Source organism: Peromyscus leucopus, chromosome 7, assembly GCF_004664715.2.
Source record: "Peromyscus leucopus breed LL Stock chromosome 7, UCI_PerLeu_2.1, whole genome shotgun sequence".
Classification (NCBI taxonomy): Eukaryota; Metazoa; Chordata; class Mammalia; order Rodentia; family Cricetidae; genus Peromyscus; species Peromyscus leucopus.
The window spans coordinates 99691541-99711907 of NC_051069.1; the positions used below are offsets into that span (position 1 = coordinate 99691541).

General features: G+C 42.9%; 1 protein-coding gene across 2 annotated transcripts in view; it reads left to right on the forward strand.

Moving 5' to 3' along the window:
- The window catches only part of Trank1 (tetratricopeptide repeat and ankyrin repeat containing 1), a 90957-nt gene that overhangs the window by 43236 nt on the left and 27354 nt on the right, over nt 1-20367 (forward strand). For both annotated transcript variants that reach the window (XM_028860047.2, XM_028860048.2), the window contains exons 8-13: nt 258-428; nt 10326-10580; nt 12061-12237; nt 12829-15705; nt 19523-19722; nt 20013-20150. In XM_028860047.2, the coding sequence (XP_028715880.1) occupies nt 258-428; nt 10326-10580; nt 12061-12237; nt 12829-15705; nt 19523-19722; nt 20013-20150 (3818 nt within the window). The remainder of the gene's footprint in view (nt 1-257; nt 429-10325; nt 10581-12060; nt 12238-12828; nt 15706-19522; nt 19723-20012; nt 20151-20367) is intronic.

Below are 20367 nucleotides of genomic sequence, written 5' to 3' on the forward strand. Positions count from 1 at the left end.
AGATTTCCCCTCTCTTTGCTTGTTGCCAAGGAGAGGGGAGAAAGGTAGAGAGGAGTGCACTTCTGAACCTCTTAAAAGCTATTGTCCTTCCCACTCCCCACCAGGATCTTTGCTTTGGGGCAGTTGGGTGGACTGCCTAAGGCTGTCAGTTAGGCTCCTTAAACAAGAGGATCCCCCAATCCCTTGAGCACTCATGGGGACATCTCCTTACGGAAGGAACCATGAGTCTCCCCTCTTCTCATTTTGGCCTGCCCCAGGACAAACAGAAGATGTGCAGATGCTACTGAGCTTTGGAGCAGACCCTACTCTGCTAGATCGACACTCTCGGTCTGCTGTGGATGTTCTGAAGAGGAACAAGAACTTCAGAGCTATTGAGAAAATCAACAGTCATCTGGAAAAGCTGGCTTCGAGTTCTAAGGGCCTGTCAGGTACAGCACCAGTGAATTTGCTTTTTGTGGGGAGGTGTTGGGGAACTGGTTCTGTTATAGTAGATGCAAATTGATTTATTTCTTCTTCATATGTAGTTGGAAGTGAGACCTTTCCCCTCCAATGTTCAGAAAATGTGTTTGTAAAAACAGAATGAGATAACTCTTAGAGAGCATCTACAATGTCCTTGGAACATTTCCAGGTCTACATTTCAAGAGTATGGGTGACACTCCCCCACCTCCACAAAGTATTCACATGGAACAAGGGAGAAAAAACATAGAATAGGAGACAACCAAAATTAAGCCTACTTCTCAGAAACGGTCACTGCCGACAATTCAGAATACACTTGCATCTCTATTTCTTAACCATTGGTTTGGAGAGACTACTGTGTAAGACCGAGTGGATGGTTGTTCTAGTTCTGCTGCCAGGCTAGTGTGCTAGTGCGATTTGTACCCCTTACCTCCTGTCCTGAACTCTCAAGGTTTCCCTGCTTCATCTATGGGTTGATTCTAAAATTGGAAGCCAGTAGGTGGCATTTTCATGGTAGTGTGATTGTGTAAAATATTACTCTTCCTGCCATAAGTGGCATGGCTGGGCCCATAGGAATGAATCATCAACTGTCTTGAAACCGTTGCTCTTTCAGTGTGACCTCTTTAAGCAGTGCTGTTTAATACCTCCTGAACCCATCTATGACGTTTATACTTTCTGTTACCTATAGATTTCTTTCTTGATTTTTGAGAATACCTACTCAAGTTAAGTTTTTCATTGAGGAGGCGTGGATGGTAAAGTTATGGAATTTTTGAAATTCCATATATTCATCACATTGCTTGATAATTTGGAGATAGTTGTTCTATTTATTGACAGCAATCTGCCTTTCCCCTGTCCCCTCTTGTTAGCACTTTTGTCATTAGGCTGTGTTTCACCGTCAGTAACCTGCCATCATTTAGTGGCAGCCTTTTCTGGTATATTTGTGAATCTATAGTATCTTTAGGTTTATACAATGTTATATAAAATTGTGTGACAACTTGAAAAAATTATTTAATTTCCTTTTAACCCCTATTGCCACTGATCAGAAGTCTGATGTTAGTCATTTCATTTCTTTTTCTAGAATATTCTTGGCCTTAAGTTCTGAAATTTCCCTTGGATATATCAGGATGGAGCTCTTTACTTATTCTTTTGTGGAACTTGCTGGTTCCTTTTAATCTGTTTTTTCTTAGCTAAGGGAAAATATCTCCTATCATTTTATTCCCCTCCAATTTTTTCTACTACTATTAAGTCATTGGGGAAATAGCTTGGGTTTGTATCTCTCTACTTTTCATATATATATATATATATATATATATATATATATATATATACTTAATTTGGTCTTCAGCTTTTCCTTGTGTCATTCCCATTGTTTACTGCTACATTTTAAAATTTGGAAAACCATGGTTTTAATTTCTAAGAACTCTTTCTTGTTTTATTTTTTTTTGTAAAACCTTTTATTTTATGTGTATGAGTGTTTTGCATGCATGGATGTCGTTGCACCATGGTGTGCCTGCTGCCCTCAAAGACCAGAAGAGGGTGCCGGATCCCCAGACAATTGTGAGCTGCCATGTGGTGCTGGGGATCAAACCTGGGTCCTCCAGCAGAGCAGCCAGTGCTTTTGACCGCTCAGCCCTCTCTCCAGCCTGTTCTTACTGCAGTGCTGACGGTTTTCATTTGCCTCATCTTCTCAGATTGCATTAAGAATGTCACTGTAGCTACATACATTTGAAGAATGTCCTCCCCACCCAAGTATTCTGTTACTGCTGAGGCTTTGCTGACCCCCTTTCCTGCTTCTCTTTGGCACCGTTGCTCTCCTTTAGCTCCTGACTTTTCTGTCATTTATATTTGTAAATGAAAGGAGAGATTGATATAATGCATATGAAATGGCTAGTGTTTGTATCCTGCAGCTATTTCAGTTCCTCAGAAAGATTCACTCCCTAGAATGGGTAAATGAAGGCAACTGTTGGGAGTGGGTTGCTGGGGGTGGAAGATAGTCCCATGTCATCTCGGGATTATTGGAATTGCCAGAGTTTGGTAAGATGTTGTTTTGGTTTTTGAGACAGGATTTCTGTGTGTAGCCCTGGCTGTCCTGGAACTTGATCTGTAGACCAGGCTGGCCTTGAACTCACAGAAATCCACCTGCCTCTGCCTCCTGAATGCTGGGATTAAAATGTGCACCACCACCACCCAGCAGGATATTTTAAAAAAAGATTTATTTATTATTTTTGTTTTAGGGCTCTGAGTGTTTTGTAAATGCACCATATATGTGTAGTGTCCCCAGAGTCTAGAAGAGGGTGTCAAATCTCCTTGAATTGGAGTTACAGGTGGCTGTGAGCTGACCTGTTGGTGCTGGGACTCAAATCTGGGTCCTCCTGAAGAACAATAAGTGTTCTTAACTCCTGAGCCAGCTCTTATGTCTTATGTTGGGGAGACCGAAGCTGAGTTTCATTTAACACCCTCTAGCATCTTCACACTCTTCACTTTTATGAACCTAAACTCTCTTCTGTTGTTCCCATGAGGCCATGATGATGAGAGGAGGGAAGCTTGTTTGTGGAGTCTCAACTCCCCTGCCCCATGGATGTTCAGACTTCAGACTGGGATCTACCAGGTTTTGTTTTGAAATGTATTCATCTTTTATAAGAAATGAAGATTTTCCCCCATAGAGTAGCGTAATAAGCCAGCCATTGTGATGCACTTTCTGATAACTTGTTTATATAATCCCAGTTTCAGAATGGCCTTCACAATTTTAGAAATCTAAAGTAACCAAAGAGGTTACTTTGCCTATGAATTTAGAAGGTTTAAGATAACAACAACAACAAAAAACAGGAACATTAGTTAATAGGTAGGAAGTGACTGACATATTTACAAAGTTTTTATTAATTCTCATCTTTATTCTTAGAATAGCTTGAATATTTTTTAATGGAGCCTTTTAATATTCTCTAACCCTAAAGACATCTCATCTGACACTGGCTTTAATTAATTAACTTATTGTGATGCTGGAGTTGGAAGCCAGGGACTTGTCCTTGCTAAGCAAGTGCTCCATGTACGAGCCACAGTCTAACCTTGAGACAGCCTTCCTCCTCCTCTTCTTTGACATTAACTAAGTAGTCTGGTTTTGGAACCAAGAGAAGAAGCTCAGTGGATTCTATGCTGTTCTCCATTATGCTCATCAGAGTTAAGTTGTACTTGCTGGCAGAAAAGCACACACAAGAGGAATGAATGTGCAGTGTTCCAAGGTTGCTTATTCGCTTCCCAGGTAGTCCAGTTGACAGTGGTTACAGTCCAGTCCAAAGCCCCAGCTCTCACTGGCCCCAGCTCTCACTGGCCCCAGCTCTCACTGGCTTCAGCTTTCATTGGCCCCAGTTCTCATTGGCAGATATTGATCATGCAGAGATGTTTCAGAACACTGATCATGAAAATATTCCTTGCTATGCTGAAGGAATAGTGAAAGACAATTGTGAATGCAGAATTAAAAGTTAACAACAACAACAGGATACAATGGAACAAGAAAAGGAAGTCAGTGGCAGGAAGGGACTGTAAGTTGAATTCTATATTTATCTAAGTGTTCCTAGATAGAGCCTAGAAGGCTATCCTTGAATGTAATTCTGAGTGGGATCATGTATCACATGGTCCCTTTGAATGTATATAGCTGCATGGAGTTGTATACAGTTATTTTGTTTTTAAGATTTTTCCTGATGTACACTTTTAAAAACTAAGGTGACAGTTGGATATTTTTCTAGATCAGCTCCGTGCAATGTATGGACCATCTGAGGAGATGGAAGTGTTCTGCATCCCTTTAGTCTGACATAACAGCTACTAGTCACATATGGCTATTAATGTATCTGAGAACTGAAAATTACTTTGATTTAGTTAGATTTTATGTAAGTAAGTTATGGGTCACTGTATCTGCTACTTTCAGATTTTAGCCTTTCCTCCCGAAGCCCTTCCTCTTTCTGTTCAAGCAGAAGTTGAGAAGATGGAAGAACCAAAGGAAGAGAGTGTTAGGGCACAGACAAGAAGATGAATCTAACTTTAGTTGTATAGGCCCTACCTCCTCATTCTCATCATTTGCAAGGACAAATATAAGTCCTAATTTGTGGAGGACCCACCCCTAGGTTGCTTGTAGCTTCATCTTGATCACTCTGATCTGGTGAGTTTTGGTTTTTACACATGTGGTCCTGAGCTCAGCACTGTTGGGACAAATTTTTTGTTTCCCACCTGGATGAATGAACAAGCTTACGGAATAGGATTAAAGGTACTTTCTCCATTTACTCTTTCCAAAGGTCGTATACCCTGTTTACTGGTAATGATACTAATCTTGTTGGATAGGGCAGCCTTTGGCATCAAATGAGAAACAAATGATTTGCCAAATATTGTTCTCAAGACCAGAGATTTCTCAATGTGTGCATGCAGATTGTGATTTGGAAGGTTCAGAGGGGACCCTAGATTCTGTATTTTTCTCACCAGTCACCATTTTGAGCAATATAGCTTTAATCTTGGTCAGCCAAGATTATAAAATTGTCTTTGACAGCTCTTGGTGGTCACCACCAGATGGCACCATGTCCACTTGCTTTGGTTGCTGTTGCTAGGCCTTTTCTTAGGACCAGGAGTAAGATGGAGCCTTTGTCTGCTGCTGCCTGTGTTCTCTTCCCTGCCTCCTGAGGCTTTGCCTAGTGAGCTTGGATCCAGGCTCTGGAAGAGCTGGATGTTTTCTGCTAAGCTCTGTCAACACTGGGAGGGAGGTTTCTTCTTTTCAGTTAGTGCAGGCTGGGGCGTTGACCTAGGATGTCAGTTATATTTTCTTCCTTTTTGTAAGTCAGTATTTTAAAGAAAATGCATGAAATGTAGGAAAGAAAATACTAAATTTTCTACAGATTTACCTACCAGGAAAACTTAAAATATCTGTGAATTGATCATTTAATTTAAATTAAAAATTTAATCTTTTATTTTAAGCATAGTTATGTATTTTTATATTTCTTTTATAAAATGGAATTGATATGTTAGCTTGATGATTGAATTGTATGTAATAAAACTTAACTAGTTTTATCTTTTACACCTTGAGTGATAGTATTTGGGTAAAACAGAAGTCTCTTTTTGAAATGATTTATTTCTATTTTTGATGACTTCTGAGCTCTGTTGCAACTTCAGAAGCTTCCTTTAATTTTGACTTCAAATATTTTATAAAATTGGAGTTTTGTGTAACAATGACAATCTATTGTTAATTATACTTTGGCATATTTTTATTCCATCTTGCTATGTTTCAGTTAATAGTCATCTTTTTTTTTAAAAAAAAATCTGTGATTATGGGACACAAGCAACTTTGTTTTCTGATGTTTCTTTTGTCTCTTATTAAGCTTGTGGACATTTGAAAAAAGGAACAGAAAACTTAGATAATAAAAAATCACCTGAAGCCTTCATCCAGAGACACCATTTGTCACATATAGAATGCTGCTTCTAAGCATTTTGTGTTGTTTATAACATTTTATGAACCCCAATGCTGGAGGTTTTCCAGTCTGCAGCTGTCTTCTTAACTAGTTTGTGTCATGCAGTCATGTGTTTATTATACAGCGTTATCTCTTTGTTCCTGTTCATTTTCATGTGACTTTTATGCTAAACTAATTTTCTTGGGGGAAGAATGATCTTTCAGGAAGACTTTTAAATGTGTGGTACAGGGGGACCAGTACAAGCTCCCATCAGCCAGGTAGGAATGAAGTCTCCTCTTACAAAGGCCATTCTTCCCTCCTTTCCTGTGGTTTCAGTGTAGTCCTATGTATTTTAGGATGCAGGGAAGAGGCAAAGTCCAGGAGTCAAAGTCAGTCTCTGTAACACTATGCATGGTTTCTGTCTCAGTGACAAGTGGTTGCCGTGTCCTCCCTGTAGTTTGTGAGGTGGTGGCTCCTCCTGCGGCTTCACAGCTCAGGCTCTTGGATTATAAGCCTATGGGTATTTACCACAACATTGGTGTAGCTATATTTCTGGTGTTTGACTTTGGAAGGCACATCAAATAATGTTGTGACTCTTCCTGGACCTCCTCAGATCTCTTTTACCATTTCTCTGTGCCCCTGACGTTAGAGTGCCTTTACTTTGACTTGGGGCATATGGAGGCTGTTTTGCTAATGTTCCTTCAGGTTTTTGTAGTGCTGGCAATAAAAGCTGGTGCTGTAATATTTTTTTATATGCCTGTCTTGGTTAGAGTTTCTATTGCCGTGAAGAGACACGATGACCACAGCAGCTCTTATAAAGGAAAAAAACATATAATTGGGGTGACTTATATTTCAGAGGTTTAGTCCATTATCGTCATGGTGTGACATGGTGGCAGACAGATGTGGTGAAGTAGCTGAGTGTCCTACATCTTGGATTTGCAGGCAATGGGGAAGTGGTCTGAGACAGTGGGCCTGGCTTAAGCATGTATGAGCCCTCAGAGCTCCACAGTGACACACTTCCTCCAACAAGGCCATACCTACTCTAACAGAGCCACACCTCTCATTAGGGCCGCTCCCTTTGGGAGCCATTTTCTTTCAAACCACAATGCCATAATCATTTCTCTCTTCTGTAGATACTGGCTGAGGTGAATGTATAGACTATTGTAGAATTGAATGCTGTTTTATTTATTTTCTTTCTGAGAAAATCAGGAAACTATCCTAAAAGAACTTTAGATGATCCACCTTAGATAATTATGGAAGATTTTAGCTCTTAAATAGCTAAAGTTTAGCATTTTAAAAATTGAGGGCTGGGGGTGGCACATGCCTTATCCCTAGCATTCAGGAGGCAAAGGCAGGCAGATCTCTGTGAGTTTGAAGCCAGCCTAGTCTACATGGTGAGTTACAGACCAGCCAGGGATACACAGTGAGACAAAAAAAAAAAAAAAAAAAAAAAAAAAAAAAAAAAATCTCAAAAAAAAGTTGGGGCGTGGAGGGGGCTAGAGATGTAGCTCAGTGGTAGGATGCTTCCCTAACAAGTACAGGACCTTGAGTTCAATCCCTAGTACTAGAAAGATTGGCTTTGTAAGGGGATGTGTCAGTTTTACAGAGAATTCAAGAAAGGATGCCTGGAGAAACCCCAAATTCTCTTCAGGGTATGTAGCATATCACAGTGGTTACCACTGCAGCTGAGCCCTGGAATCTTGGCTCCACCATTTGCCAGATGTGTGACTTGGGCTGATCAGTTGTCTCTGGTGCTGTTATCCTGCCTCTTTTTTTTTTCTCAGCTAAGAGCCAACTGCACAATGTATAGTAAACAGTTCATCATCCTTTACTAAAATGCTCATGCCCAGTAGCTGTTAGAGTGAGGTTAGGTAAATTGGATTATATAAAAGGTCAGCCTAGTTTTATATAATAATGGGTCAAGGATAAAAGGCACACATCAGACTCTAGGATGGGACCACCTCCTTTGGGATTAGATGCAGACATTTTGGGCAAATTGCATTTAGGGAGCCTTTGAGCTTGGAATTTCATGACATCTGAACTGTCCTCATGTAAACTTACTCAAGGTTGTGAAAGTAAAAATTCAATTACTGAAATCTGGCAAAAATCTTCCCAAAGGCTCTGTGTTGTATGGTATGTGGCCTCAGGCCTCCTGGCTTTGCTGAGGAGTGTATGTTCCTGTGCTTAACCACCCCCCCCAAATTGGCTTAAATTGTTTTTTAAAATATTTTTTGACTTATATGTTAGAAATCCCACAATTGGCTTCATTGTCACCTGGACCCATGTCTTTCATCTTCAGCTCAGTCTGTCCTTTGGCCAGCTTTCATCTTCAACTTTCAGTGGGATTATTCCAGGTCTCTAATCTCTGACTTGTCCAGCATATTTGGATTTGTGGACTCATCTCTCTCTCACAACACTTGAATACCCCCACTTTTGATCACAGCAGCTGAACCTGTGACAGGCGATAGTCTTGGTTAGCTGAGACCTAACTCCTTCACTCTTGGCAGGGAGTATGCTGCTACCAGAGGACATGAGCAGCTTCTGAAGGTCAGAACTGCAGAAATCTGTTTAAAAGTTTGCATTTAAACTTTGTTCTGATCCTTGTTAAAGTAAGATGACAGACTAGCCTATATTTAATTTCTCTTGTATTAGAATGAATATTCATTTCAAAGATCTAGAAAAAGATGGGAAGCAAAAGCCAGCAAGAGCAAATCAAGTTTCTTTTATTTGGTTAATCTTTGATTTCTCCCATGTGCTCTAATTGGAGAAAGAGGAATCATGGGAACCTTTTTTTTGGAGTGGTTTATCCTTATTCTACTTTTTTAGTGATAGGATTGTCAGATCAAGTACAGAAAGCCCAGTAAATTTGAATTTCAGTGTAAATATATCCCCAGTATTACATGAGCTCTAATAAAAAAATTGTTTGTTCACTTGAAATTCAAATTTAGCCAAGAGCAGTGGCACATACCTGTAATCAATACCAGCTTCTTAGGAGTCTGAGGCAGGGGAATTTGAGTTCAAGGCCTGTCTGGACTACATAATATATTCAAAGTTAGCCTGTATAACTCAGTGAGACCCTATCTCAATATATATATATATATATATATATATATATATATATATATATATATATATGTAAAACATCCCAGGCACAGTTTCCTCTCCCTCTTCTCCTCAATTTTTAAAAAAAACATAGTCAGGAATATAGCTCAGTGGTGGTGCCCACCTATATATACAATGCTCTGGCTTCCACCCCCAAACCCACAAAAGAAGGGGGGTTGAGGGAGGAAGGAAGGGAAAGATAGGAAAAGGAAAAGAAGGAATGAATGAAAATGAATCTGATTCCTTCTTTTTTGTAATTTTAAAATTATATTTCTTCATTGGTTGGGGTTTGCATGTGGAGGTCAGAGGACAACTTGTGGGAGTCCTTCCTTCTCCCATGTGGGTTCTGGAGATCAAACTCACATCATAAAGTCTGGCAGCAAATGCCTTTCCCTACCGAGCCAACTTCCTAGGACCATCTATACAGTACATTTACACAGTAAATTCAGCAGTCTCCTTACTGAGGGACCTATTTAAAATTTTTGCTAATCTTAAGTCTCACCAACATCATGAAAGGGGTAGTCCTTGGTTTATCTCTAAATATCAGAGATCAGATAGAAATACTTATGTGTCAGTCTGACTGACAGGTAGGGCAGAGGCAGGACCCGCCCAGCTGGTCTCTCCCTGGGGCTCAGCAGGATGATGAGTGTCTGAACGACCCAGACCTCCCCATTCCACCAGAGAGGAACACACTGAGCCAGGAGTCTTGTGGAAGCAGGAACTGGCTTTATTGTATCAGGAGTGAACTTACATAGTAACTGCTGAGATGGAGTGAGGAAAGCGGGCCAGTGAGATGATGCCGTCTCAGCAGTTACTAGGTAGAGGCCAGTTCTAGGTCAGGTAGTGCTAAGTCACTTGTATGTGGAAGCCATGTCCCAGGACAGGTCGCCAAACTCGAGCTAGGCTCAGGAAGTTAGACCGGGCCTCACGCCGGGGCCTTGTAGGGCCCAATACTTACGTACCACGACCCAGTAAGAAACTAAAGACTAATACGTCCTCTGGCTCATCTCTAACACCTTTTGGATTTTTCAGCTCTTCTTTCATATTTCCCTGTAATTCAATGTTTCTGAGTAGAGTATCCTCCCAATGTTATGAAAAAGTGAAGGCAGACCTTTCCTAACTCAAGTATTTGCCCTGAACCAAACATTCTGTCTTCAAACATCTTAACTCTGGACTCTGGGCTAGGTTCTATCTTTTCCACTGGGCGTTTTCAGTCTTGGTCACAGTGCTTAAAAGTTGATTTATAAACCATTTTAATTATGTGTGTATGTTGGGTTTTAGTTGGGTGAGGAAGAGAAATCATATGAACAATTTTGGTATATAATTTATTCTTATTTTTGAAAGAAATTCCTGCTGGCCTGGTTTGTGACGTTAACCGAGATTGTGCCAACACCTTCATCAAGTTCTTACTGGAGAGACAAAAGTGGCCTGAAGTACTTCTGCTGCTCACCCGCAAAGTCAATGGGCAGTCACATCTCAGAAACTGCCTCATGAAAGACTGTGACCTCTCAGACCTGGACATCTGTACTGTCATTCCCCATCTCAGCTCCTGGGACCAGAGGAAGACCCAGCTTCTGAGCCGCCTGATTGACAGTGGAGGTGAGTGTGCCTGGGCATAATGGGCCAGAGGCCCTGTTAATTGTCTGGAGAGCATCTCAACTATAGCCTATCTATTCCTTCCTGTGGAGAAACAAGCACATTTGCATCCTTTTCTCCCAGTATTTCCTTGTTGGAAACAGTGAGGGGTTAAAGAACATTTAACCCCTAAGTGAGTGGCCTTGAGGAATGAATGCTGCGTTCTTCTGAACGCCCGTTAGTCCTTTCCTATTTTTCTCTTATGTGGGAAGCACCATGTACATGGAGAGCCCTTGGCTTTGGCTTAGTCACAGTGGTCAATTCCACCTGGCTTTTGGTTAAACATTTTCTGCCTTGGATATCATGTGGCCCTTTGTCCACTCTTGTGGCATTCTTTTCTAATCAGTAGACTGGGATTTTATGGTGCTTGTTTATAGAGAAATAGCCAAGTAGTTCGTGGGCGGAAACATTGGATGCTCCAATAAGAGCAGTGGTTGGCTGTGTGTCGAGAATGTGCAGGACATTGTGCTAGATTGGATTTAATTTAAAAAAATAATTCAGAAATACCAGCCTCTTTCTCCCCAAATTCCCTACATCACTATTCTTGCCCTACTTGAACAGGCTGTCATGCCTTATCTGTTTATAAACTGGGAATAACAACAGTCTGTATTTCTTAGAGTTGCTTTGCACATTAAATGAACTTATATGTGCAGGCTCTTGAAGAGTACCTTGGCTGTGTGGTTTTGCCCTCTGAGTTGTAACCCTTCATAAAGAGTAGTAACACATTGATCCTCGTCTTTCACAGTGAGTGCTGCACACAGCACAGAGCCTCTAGGTATTGGCTCCACTCACAGGGAGATGGAATGCTGTTTACAAGTTATTTCTTCAAGCCTCTTCCTTGTGTGTGCTGCTATCTCAGAAAGTACTGCTGTGACAGAATTTCTGTTTTATTCTTTGATTCAGCCACCACTCACAGAGCCTCTCCAGCATCAGGTGCTAGTACAGCAGGGCTGCAGATTTACAGGGATGGGCTGCCTCCGGGTGGAGGTTATGGAGGCTGCAGTGCAAAGGGAGTGTGGACTGAGCTCAGAAGAAGGTGAGGGGGTGAGTGGAGTGGAGGCGTGTCAGGGAGGGGAGAAGCAAAGCGTTAGGAAGTATACTCAGGTCCTGACTCCTGACCGTCAGGCAGACGCCATTAGAAAGCATTAAGGTTTCCATTGTTCCAGTGCCCTGTCCTCACTCTATGGTAGGAACTGTGGTAAGACTAGAGGAGGGACACGAGAGATGGGAGGGGTATGGCCAGAGAACAGCACCCTTGAAGGAGCAGAGTTTTCTCTGAGTGCCCAGGAAGCCTTACTGCTCAGAAAGGGTGTGTGTGGTGGGGGGGGAGCGTCTTGGAAGTCAGATCAGCAACTTCCCCCTCTCAGTGAGCCAGGTTCTGCCTCCTTCCAGGGTCATGATGCTCTCTTTTCTGCCTCTTTCTCTCATTCTCCTCCCCTCCCAGCACTGCCTGAGGGTCTCCAAGAGAGCCAGGACAGGCCACTCCTCATGTGCCTGAGACACGAGGACTTCGACTTGGCTTTTATTCTCTTGACCAAGGGTGCAGACCCCCGTAGTGTTTCTCTCATGGAAGGTGACACTCCTTTGCATGCAGCGCTCCACATCTTCCTGGACATCAATGGTGAGCCTCTTTCTTAAGCAGTCTGTTTCTGGAGACAGAAGCTGGATATTAGAAATGATGCTTTGCTCCCTTATCTGAGAAAAAGCCACCTGAAAAAGGCCTGTTTCCTGACCAGGTCTGAAGAAATGGTCATTGTATATCATGGTGAATGATCAGATTATAGTGGGAGTGGGGCTTAAATTCTAAAGTTGGCTGGATATAGCTTACAAATACTTTCCATATATTTTCATAATTTTGAAAGAATCCTGACTTATAGGATCTTGCTGTAATATCATCAGGTAATTTTAGGAGGTACCACTGATAGCCGGGCTGGCAGTTATTTGTTGACAGGGGCTGTCTTGTGCATGGCCTCTGCTTACTGGTTGCCAGTATACTTTCCTGATTGTGATAACCAAACTGCCTCCACATTGCCAGATTTCCCATGGGTAAATTACCTTAGTTGAGAACATTGGGTCATTTAATGAGTATTACCTCTTTCGAGAAGGTCAGTGTTATATGATGCCTCAAACTGGCACTGCTTTCATGCCCACAGTCTGCTGTCCCCTGAGAAGAATGGCTTTGCACTCACAGGATTCTGTTTGTGTCTTTCAGCTGACATTGGCTTTAACTTCCTCAGCCACCTGTTGGACTTATTTTTGTCCAACCCTTCTGAATTTTATTACCTTAATCCTAACGTTCAAGATAGCAATGGAAACACATTGATGCACCTCCTTTTCCAGAAGGGCATGTTGAAGCGCACGAAGAAGCTGATAGATCTGCTGGTGAAGTTTGACATCAATTTCAACCTGAAGAACAAAGAGGGCAAAGGCGTAAGGCACCGTATTAAGAAAAACGATGCTCTGCTTTTGGCCTGGAACAAAGCTGTGACAGAGAGCCGCCGGAAGAACCGACAAGACCCTGCTACCCACCTGGGGAGGCTCTCCAGGTCTTCTGCCCCTGGCCATATGTCTCAGCTCAAGTCCCAAACTTCCTTCAGGTCTCTGCCATGTGGTGCCACTGACAAAACCCTTTCCTCTGGAGTCACAGAGATTCTCCCTGATGTTCAGGTAACTAGGCATGAGCCTGAAGCCATCAGGACACGTTCCCTGAGAGACCGCCTTGTACAGGACATCACAGTTCTGATCCAGCAGGTTGAGTTGGATATGTCTCTACCAGAGGACTATCCCCAGCGAGGCTCTTTCAAGGTAGCAGCTGGCACAGAAGGAAAGAAAGACAAACTCCAGGGAGCCCAGAGTGGAGGGAGCTCTGGCTGTAGTAGAAACAACTCTGTCGTCTCTGAGGCTGGGGATGGGCATGCTCAGGCAGGCCCAGGGGCCTCACAGCTTGTTCCTGTAGGTAACAGATTGGGAGTGGCCAGTGATAATCAGGAAAATTGGACCATGCAGGAGATTGAGGCCTGTTTGCAGGACTTTGATAACATGACCTGGGAGATAGAGTGCACTTCAGAAATGCTAAAGAAGCTGTCCAGTAAGGTTATGACCAAAGTTATAAAGAAGAAAATAATCCTTGCCATCCAGCAGTTGGGGAATGGTGAATGGACCCAGGGCCTGCAGAAGAGGCTGAAACACTCAAAAGGAAACATCCAACTCTTTGAAGCAAAGCTGGACAAAGGCGCCAGGATGTTGTGGGAGCTTGCCATTGACTTCTCTGCTCGGTGCAGTGAGAACTCTGAGAAAATTATGGGTACAGATCGGAACACCTGCTCTCCGGAAAAATCAGGGCGGGTCTATACAGAGATCATCCGCATCTGGGACATTGTCTTAGATCACTGCAAACTGTCAGATTCCATCATGGCCATCTGCAGTGCTTACACCCGGGGTTTGTCCTGTGTCCTTCGGAAGAAGCTGAAGGGTATCAACAAAGGGCAGGTATCAGCTAACATGAAAATCCAAAAGCGAATACCCCGATGCTATGTGGAAGACACAGAGGCTGAGAAGAGCATAGAGCAGGTAGATCCTGAGTACTTTCCCCCAGCCAGTGCTGTGGAGACAGAGTACAACATCATGAAGTTCCACAGCTTCAGCACCAACATGGCCTTAAACATCCTCAATGACATGACAGCAACGGTGGAGTATCCTTTCAGAGTGGGTGAGCTTGAGTACGCTGTGATTGACCTCAACCCTAGGCCTCTAGAGCCCATCATCCTCATTGGGCGGAGTGGCACCGGGAAAACAACCTGTTGCTTGTACAGGCTTTGGAAGAAATTCCACGTTTACTGGGAGAAAGCTGAGCAGGCAGGAAGCCCATTGCTATCCAAACAGATCGTGCCAAAGAGAAGATTGGAAGTAGAGCCTGGAAAAGAAGGTTCAGGTCGGGAAGAAGAAGATGAGGAGGAAGAGGAGGGTTCCATCAAAGTGGAGACAGTGGATAACATAGATGAGGAGCAGGAGAGTGAAGGCTGTGCTGGGGGAGCCCCAGTAGAGCCAGCAGGGGACAGCCAAATAGCAGAAGGGTGTGTGCCAGAACACCCACACCAGCTGGAACATCTGCATCAGATCTTCGTGACCAAGAACCACGTTCTGTGTCAGGAGGTGCAAAGGAACTTTATTGAGCTCACCAAGTCTACCAAGGCCACCAGTCACTACAAACCCCTGGACCCCAGTGTCCACAAACTCCAGGACCTGAGGGATGAGAACTTCCCGCTGTTTGTCACTTCCAAACAGTTGCTCCTCCTGCTTGATGCTTCTCTGCCCAAACCATTTTTTCTGAGAAATGAAGATGGAAGCTTAAAAAGAACCATTGTAGGATGGTCCACACAGGAAGAGTTTAGCATCCCCAGCTGGGAAGAGGATGATGAAGAGGTTGAGGCTGATGGGAACTATAGTGAGGAGGAGAAAGCTACAGAAACACATGCAGGTGATAGTGATCCCCGAGTATATGTGACATTTGAGGTGTTCACCAATGAGATATGGCCCAAAATGATCAAAGGGAGAAGTTCCTACAACCCGGCACTGATTTGGAAAGAAATAAAATCATTTCTGAAGGGCTCTTTTGAGGCTCTTAGTTGTCCTCATGGGAGACTGACTGAGGAAGCCTACAAGAAGTTAGGAAGGAAACGATCCCCGAATTTCAAAGAAGACAGGAGTGAGATCTACAACCTCTTCTGCCTGTATCAGCAGATCAGGTCCCAGAAAGGATACTTTGATGAAGAAGATGTCCTGTACAACCTGTCCTGGAGGCTATCAAAGCTCAGGGTACTTCCCTGGTCCATCCACGAGCTCTATGGTGATGAGATTCAGGATTTCACTCAAGCAGAGCTGGCATTGCTGATGAAATGCATCAATGACCCCAATGCCATGTTCCTCACTGGAGACACTGCCCAAAGCATCATGAAGGGTGTGGCCTTCCGCTTCAGTGATCTGCTCTCTCTGTTCCACTATGCCAGCAGAAACACGGTAGATAAGCAGTGTGCTGTCCGAAAGCCCAAGAGGATTCACCAGCTGTACCAGAATTACAGATCTCACTCAGGTACCTCAGGCCATGGCTCATCTGCTGGGGAGGGGCTGGAGCATTGGCCTTGGGCTGTGTCTGTATCAGAAGTAAGAGCTAGTGGTTTGCAGTTTGCTAGTAAATATGTTCATGAGTAAGAGAACTTAGGATTTTTGCCTCCACTTGTCTGTAAATGGATCACTGAAAATGTGGTTTGACAGAAATGAATCCTAAGTGACCATGTATTCCAGGGAGTTTTTGTGATGCAGACATTTCAGGGCAACATTTAAAGTGCTCTGGAAACCTTTGCTAACTAGCATTCCTTTGTAGTGACACCAGTCATCTGGCCAGGGTGCGTCTGCTCTAACCTGGTAGAGATTGTTGATGACAAGGAGCAATTCTTCATATGCTGGTCTTGAACAGCTTTTGTATCTCTCAGAATTTTACAGTAGTAGGAAGTGACAGCAGGCAGGCAGGAGCAACAGCAGGTGGCATTGTTGACTGGCACAGAAGTTGTGCAGGCACCAGGGAGTAGAACCTTTAACTCTACAAATGCTGCAGCCCTTGTGTAGGTCTGGGAAGTCAGAATTTCTTTTCTTTTTTTTTATTTGAAATAAAAAAAAATTAAAATACAGGTACATCTCTTTACTCCTCATTATATTTCCCCCAAAGCCTCCCATCTACCCCCTCCTTCTCAAATTCATGGCTTCCTGTTCTTTAATTATTATTGTTTTACACACACACACACACACACACACACACACACACACACACACTCACACACACGCACGCGCACACACGCACACACATACACACGCTCTACTCAATCTGTTCAATGTTGTTTGTAGGGACTTATCCTCAAGGAAGACCGATTATCCCTCTCCGCAGTCCAGCAGTAGTGGTAGGCCCACTTTCCCGCTTCCACATTAGCATGTTTGTGGGTGTTAGCATTGTTCAGGGAACAAGGCTGAAAATCAGGATTTCTTTACCCTTGGCTACATTTGGTGTTGCACCTTCCAGGTGGGTTTAAGTACCAGGACTCTTCAGCTCTTGACAGTGGCCAGTGGTTTAACTCTCAAGCCTGGGGTCTCTGAAACTATTCAGCTATTTGGAGGCCTTCCAGCCACCTGGGCCTACAGTGTCTCTTTGGCTCCTTAATGGACTTTCTCCTTCTGCAGCCTTAGTTCTCTTCTCCTTCTGTTTTCTCCATCCCACTTCCCTGTCCTGGCTGCTCTGCTGAACTCAGTGCTTCTTCATCAGCCAGCTGCGTGTCAACTGCTCAGCTGCTGCCACCTCTACCGTCATGGCCTCTCTCCTGCCGCTGTCTTCATGGCACTCAGCTGACTGACTGCTTCTTTCTTCATGTTACCAGTTCAGTGGACTCAAAGTAGAGGAGAAAAAAATCATTCACTTCTAGAAGCCTTGTATTGTGTCTAATATTGTGACACTGAGGGAGGGAGGCAGATCAGGAGGAGGTCTCTCAGCTACCTGAGCCAAACGGCCTGCTTATACAGCAGAGCAGGGGTTCTTGTACCAATCACAGCACACCTTGAATGTAAACCGTGGTTGTCTCTTTAATACCATTCCCAGCTACCCTTCTGCTCAGTCACTAGGGGAATTACTCTTCCTCTGGTGTAGGTGGAAATTGTTGCAGGGCCATCTAGAGTTCATTGAGCCTAGTGATAGCAAAGTTTCCTAGAAACTGAAAAAGTCCTGACTGAGGCTGTGCCTTCAGGAGCTGGGTTAGTCAGCTGCCACCATTTCATAGTTTTCTCAAGGCATTCATGGAATTCCAAATGACTGGTGCTGGCACAAGGGTAAGTCCACTGGCTGTTTGACTAACAGTCCTTTTGCTCAAGATGGCCAGGGCAGCAAGGGAGAATCCAACAGCTGTCAGTTAGGGCATCAAAGTGCCCTACCTCCCAACTTCCTTGCTTGTTTATAAGACATTAAAGAACTTATTAATGCTGGATGTGGTGGTGCACACTTTTAATTCCAGGACTCTGCAGGCAGAGGCAGGCAAATCTTTGAGTTCAAGGCCAGCCTGGTTTACATAGTGCCATCCTGTCTCAACAACAAAACCCAAAAAGGACTTATTAACTCTTAATGATAAACTTTGTGTTTTAACAATACTTAACACTTTCCAGTGCCATCAAGAAAAGGCAAGTCTACTTTATCTATCTCAGAAATACCTACTTAGAGTAAGTAATATTTGATTAATAATTCATCAGTCCTTAAAATAGCTTTTCACTCAAACAAGCCAATTGGGAAATAATATACACTTGAACACTTTTTTTTTCTTTTGCATTTTTCATGTATCTACATGGTGTGTGTGTGTGTGTGTGTGTGTGTGTGTGTGTGTGTGTCTGTGTGTGTGTGCATGTGCACGCGTGTGTGTGTCCGTGTCCATAAGTGTATTGGTACACACGTGTGGGTGTGCAGATAGGTGTACATGCATGTGTGTATAGAGGCCCAAGGCTGAAGTTAGAAGTCACTTTTGATCCTTCTCTAACTTATTTATTGAGGCAGCCATCCCTCATTGCTCTCTTCTTTTTACTCCCTGGCAACAGCTCATCTTTCTGTTTCCATGGAGTTGCCTATTATGGATGTCTCATGTGAGTAGAAGGATATAGTATGTGGCTATTTTGTATGGTTTATGTTACTTAGTATTTCAAGGTTTACCCAAGTTATATCCAAGCATAGCATGCATGTGTGTATTTCCATTTTATGGTTGGCCTGTATTCCTTATATATGGTGATAGCAAAAATTACTTACCTAGCTAGTTTCCTGGATGATATTTAAGTGAATTCCAGTTGTTCACCATGGTATTTTTGTGCCCTTTTTATGCCCCCATTAGTGCAAAGCTTTGGCCCTTGCTAGATCTTAATGAAAGGGAATCACAGTTGGCAACAGATTTTCTTAGGAACAGCAGTTACTAATTATGTTCATGAATGCTCTATATTGGGAATTTGTAATAATTAAAGAATTAAATAATACATTTTCTTCTTACTATTTGATAATAATTGTGATAACACATGGAATTTCATCGTGTTCTGCCTTGATCATTGTAATCTATTTGGTGTTAGGCAAATGACATATGGATCCTAAGGGAACTAGAGAGACCCAGAAAGATAGGTATTAAGATCCCATCACTTAGAGGAGTTCAGTTATTTCTAAGATGATAGAGTCCATTAGTAATATCTCCATCGTTTCATCTGCCCCATTGGGTTCTTGTAAGGATTCCATGGAGTGATTTTCATGAGAGTGACTATTGTCTCTCAGGCTTTAGTCAGTATTGCTTCAGAGTGTAGATAAGAAATGAGACCTGGTGGAAAAAAGCTTTTTGCAAAGTATATTCTTTGGCTCTGATAATTTTTCTTTATGCGGTACTATTTCAGCAGTAAAAGGATGATAAAGGTTTTGGTTGTCTCCAGCTAACAATTACTGATGCTGTTACCATGGTAATATTTCTTCCAGTGCTGTGGGGACCAATGAGAGGAGACAGGGATTCTTGGTTTCTTACTATATTCTTACCATATTCATATGGACATTCCAGTATCTGTAGTTGTAGAGACTTGTCTTCCTTGAGTTCTTTAGGCAGTGATCTTTCGATTGTCATCAGAAGTGGCGATCTCAGTACAGCAGCACATTTCTACCTTGTCCACTACACTCAGAGTGAGATGGTCTGGGGCCACATTGTTACCCAAGTGGGAACTAAATATAAGCTTGAAATGAAGTATTCTGCTGGGTCAGTGATGTATACTGCCTCATTTGTGAAAAGGAAAACGAAATAAATAACCAAAAAAACTCAGCCATGCTATGTAGTGTCTGACAGATGCTTTCTCCTTCATCCTAGGAATCCTCAATCTTGCATCTGGAGTGGTGGACCTACTTCAGTTCTACTTCCCAGAATCCTTTGATCGCCTTCCAAGAGATTCTGGACTTTTTGATGGTCCCAAGCCAACTCTCTTGGACTCTTGCAGTGTAAGCGACTTGGCAATTTTGCTGCGAGGAAACAAAAGAAAAACCCAGCCCATTGAATTTGGTGCCCACCAGGTAAGCTTGTTGGGATTGTATGTTCTGAAATAAGTCAGTTTGAAGTTTCAGTCATGAAGAAGAAGAAACCGCAGCTGAATTATTGCTCAGGAATCCAGTAGCTCTTGATCCAGGATGGGTGAGTGCTTGAGAAAGGCCATTGACTGGGGCTATATTTCCAGTCCTTGCTGACCATGTCCACCCTGGCCATTTCTCTCTAAAACCACTACTCATTTCCTAGGGAAACAGATGACACTTTCCTTTATTTGTCTTTATAGACTCTCATATTGTTTGGGTTTATTTTACTTTAGGTGATTCTTGTCGCCAATGAAACGGCAAAGGAGAAAATTCCAGAAGAGCTGGGGTTAGCACTTGTGCTAACTGTTTATGAGGCAAAAGGATTGGAATTTGATGATGTCCTCCTTTACAACTTTTTTACTGATTCTGAGGTATGTCACATGGAATTCTCTCCACACAGTCCAGGTCTGTGCCTGAGCGGAACTTCTGATCTGTGGAAGACAGTTTGGAGCTAAGGTTGAGAGTTTGTCACAGGTGCCTGTGTGTGTTGTAGAGCATCTTGTATTCAGTGTGGGGGTTTCTGAGTTAATGGGGGGTTGAGAATAGCTGTGGGTTGTTCCACAGTGTGTCATGGGCTACTTTTCCCTC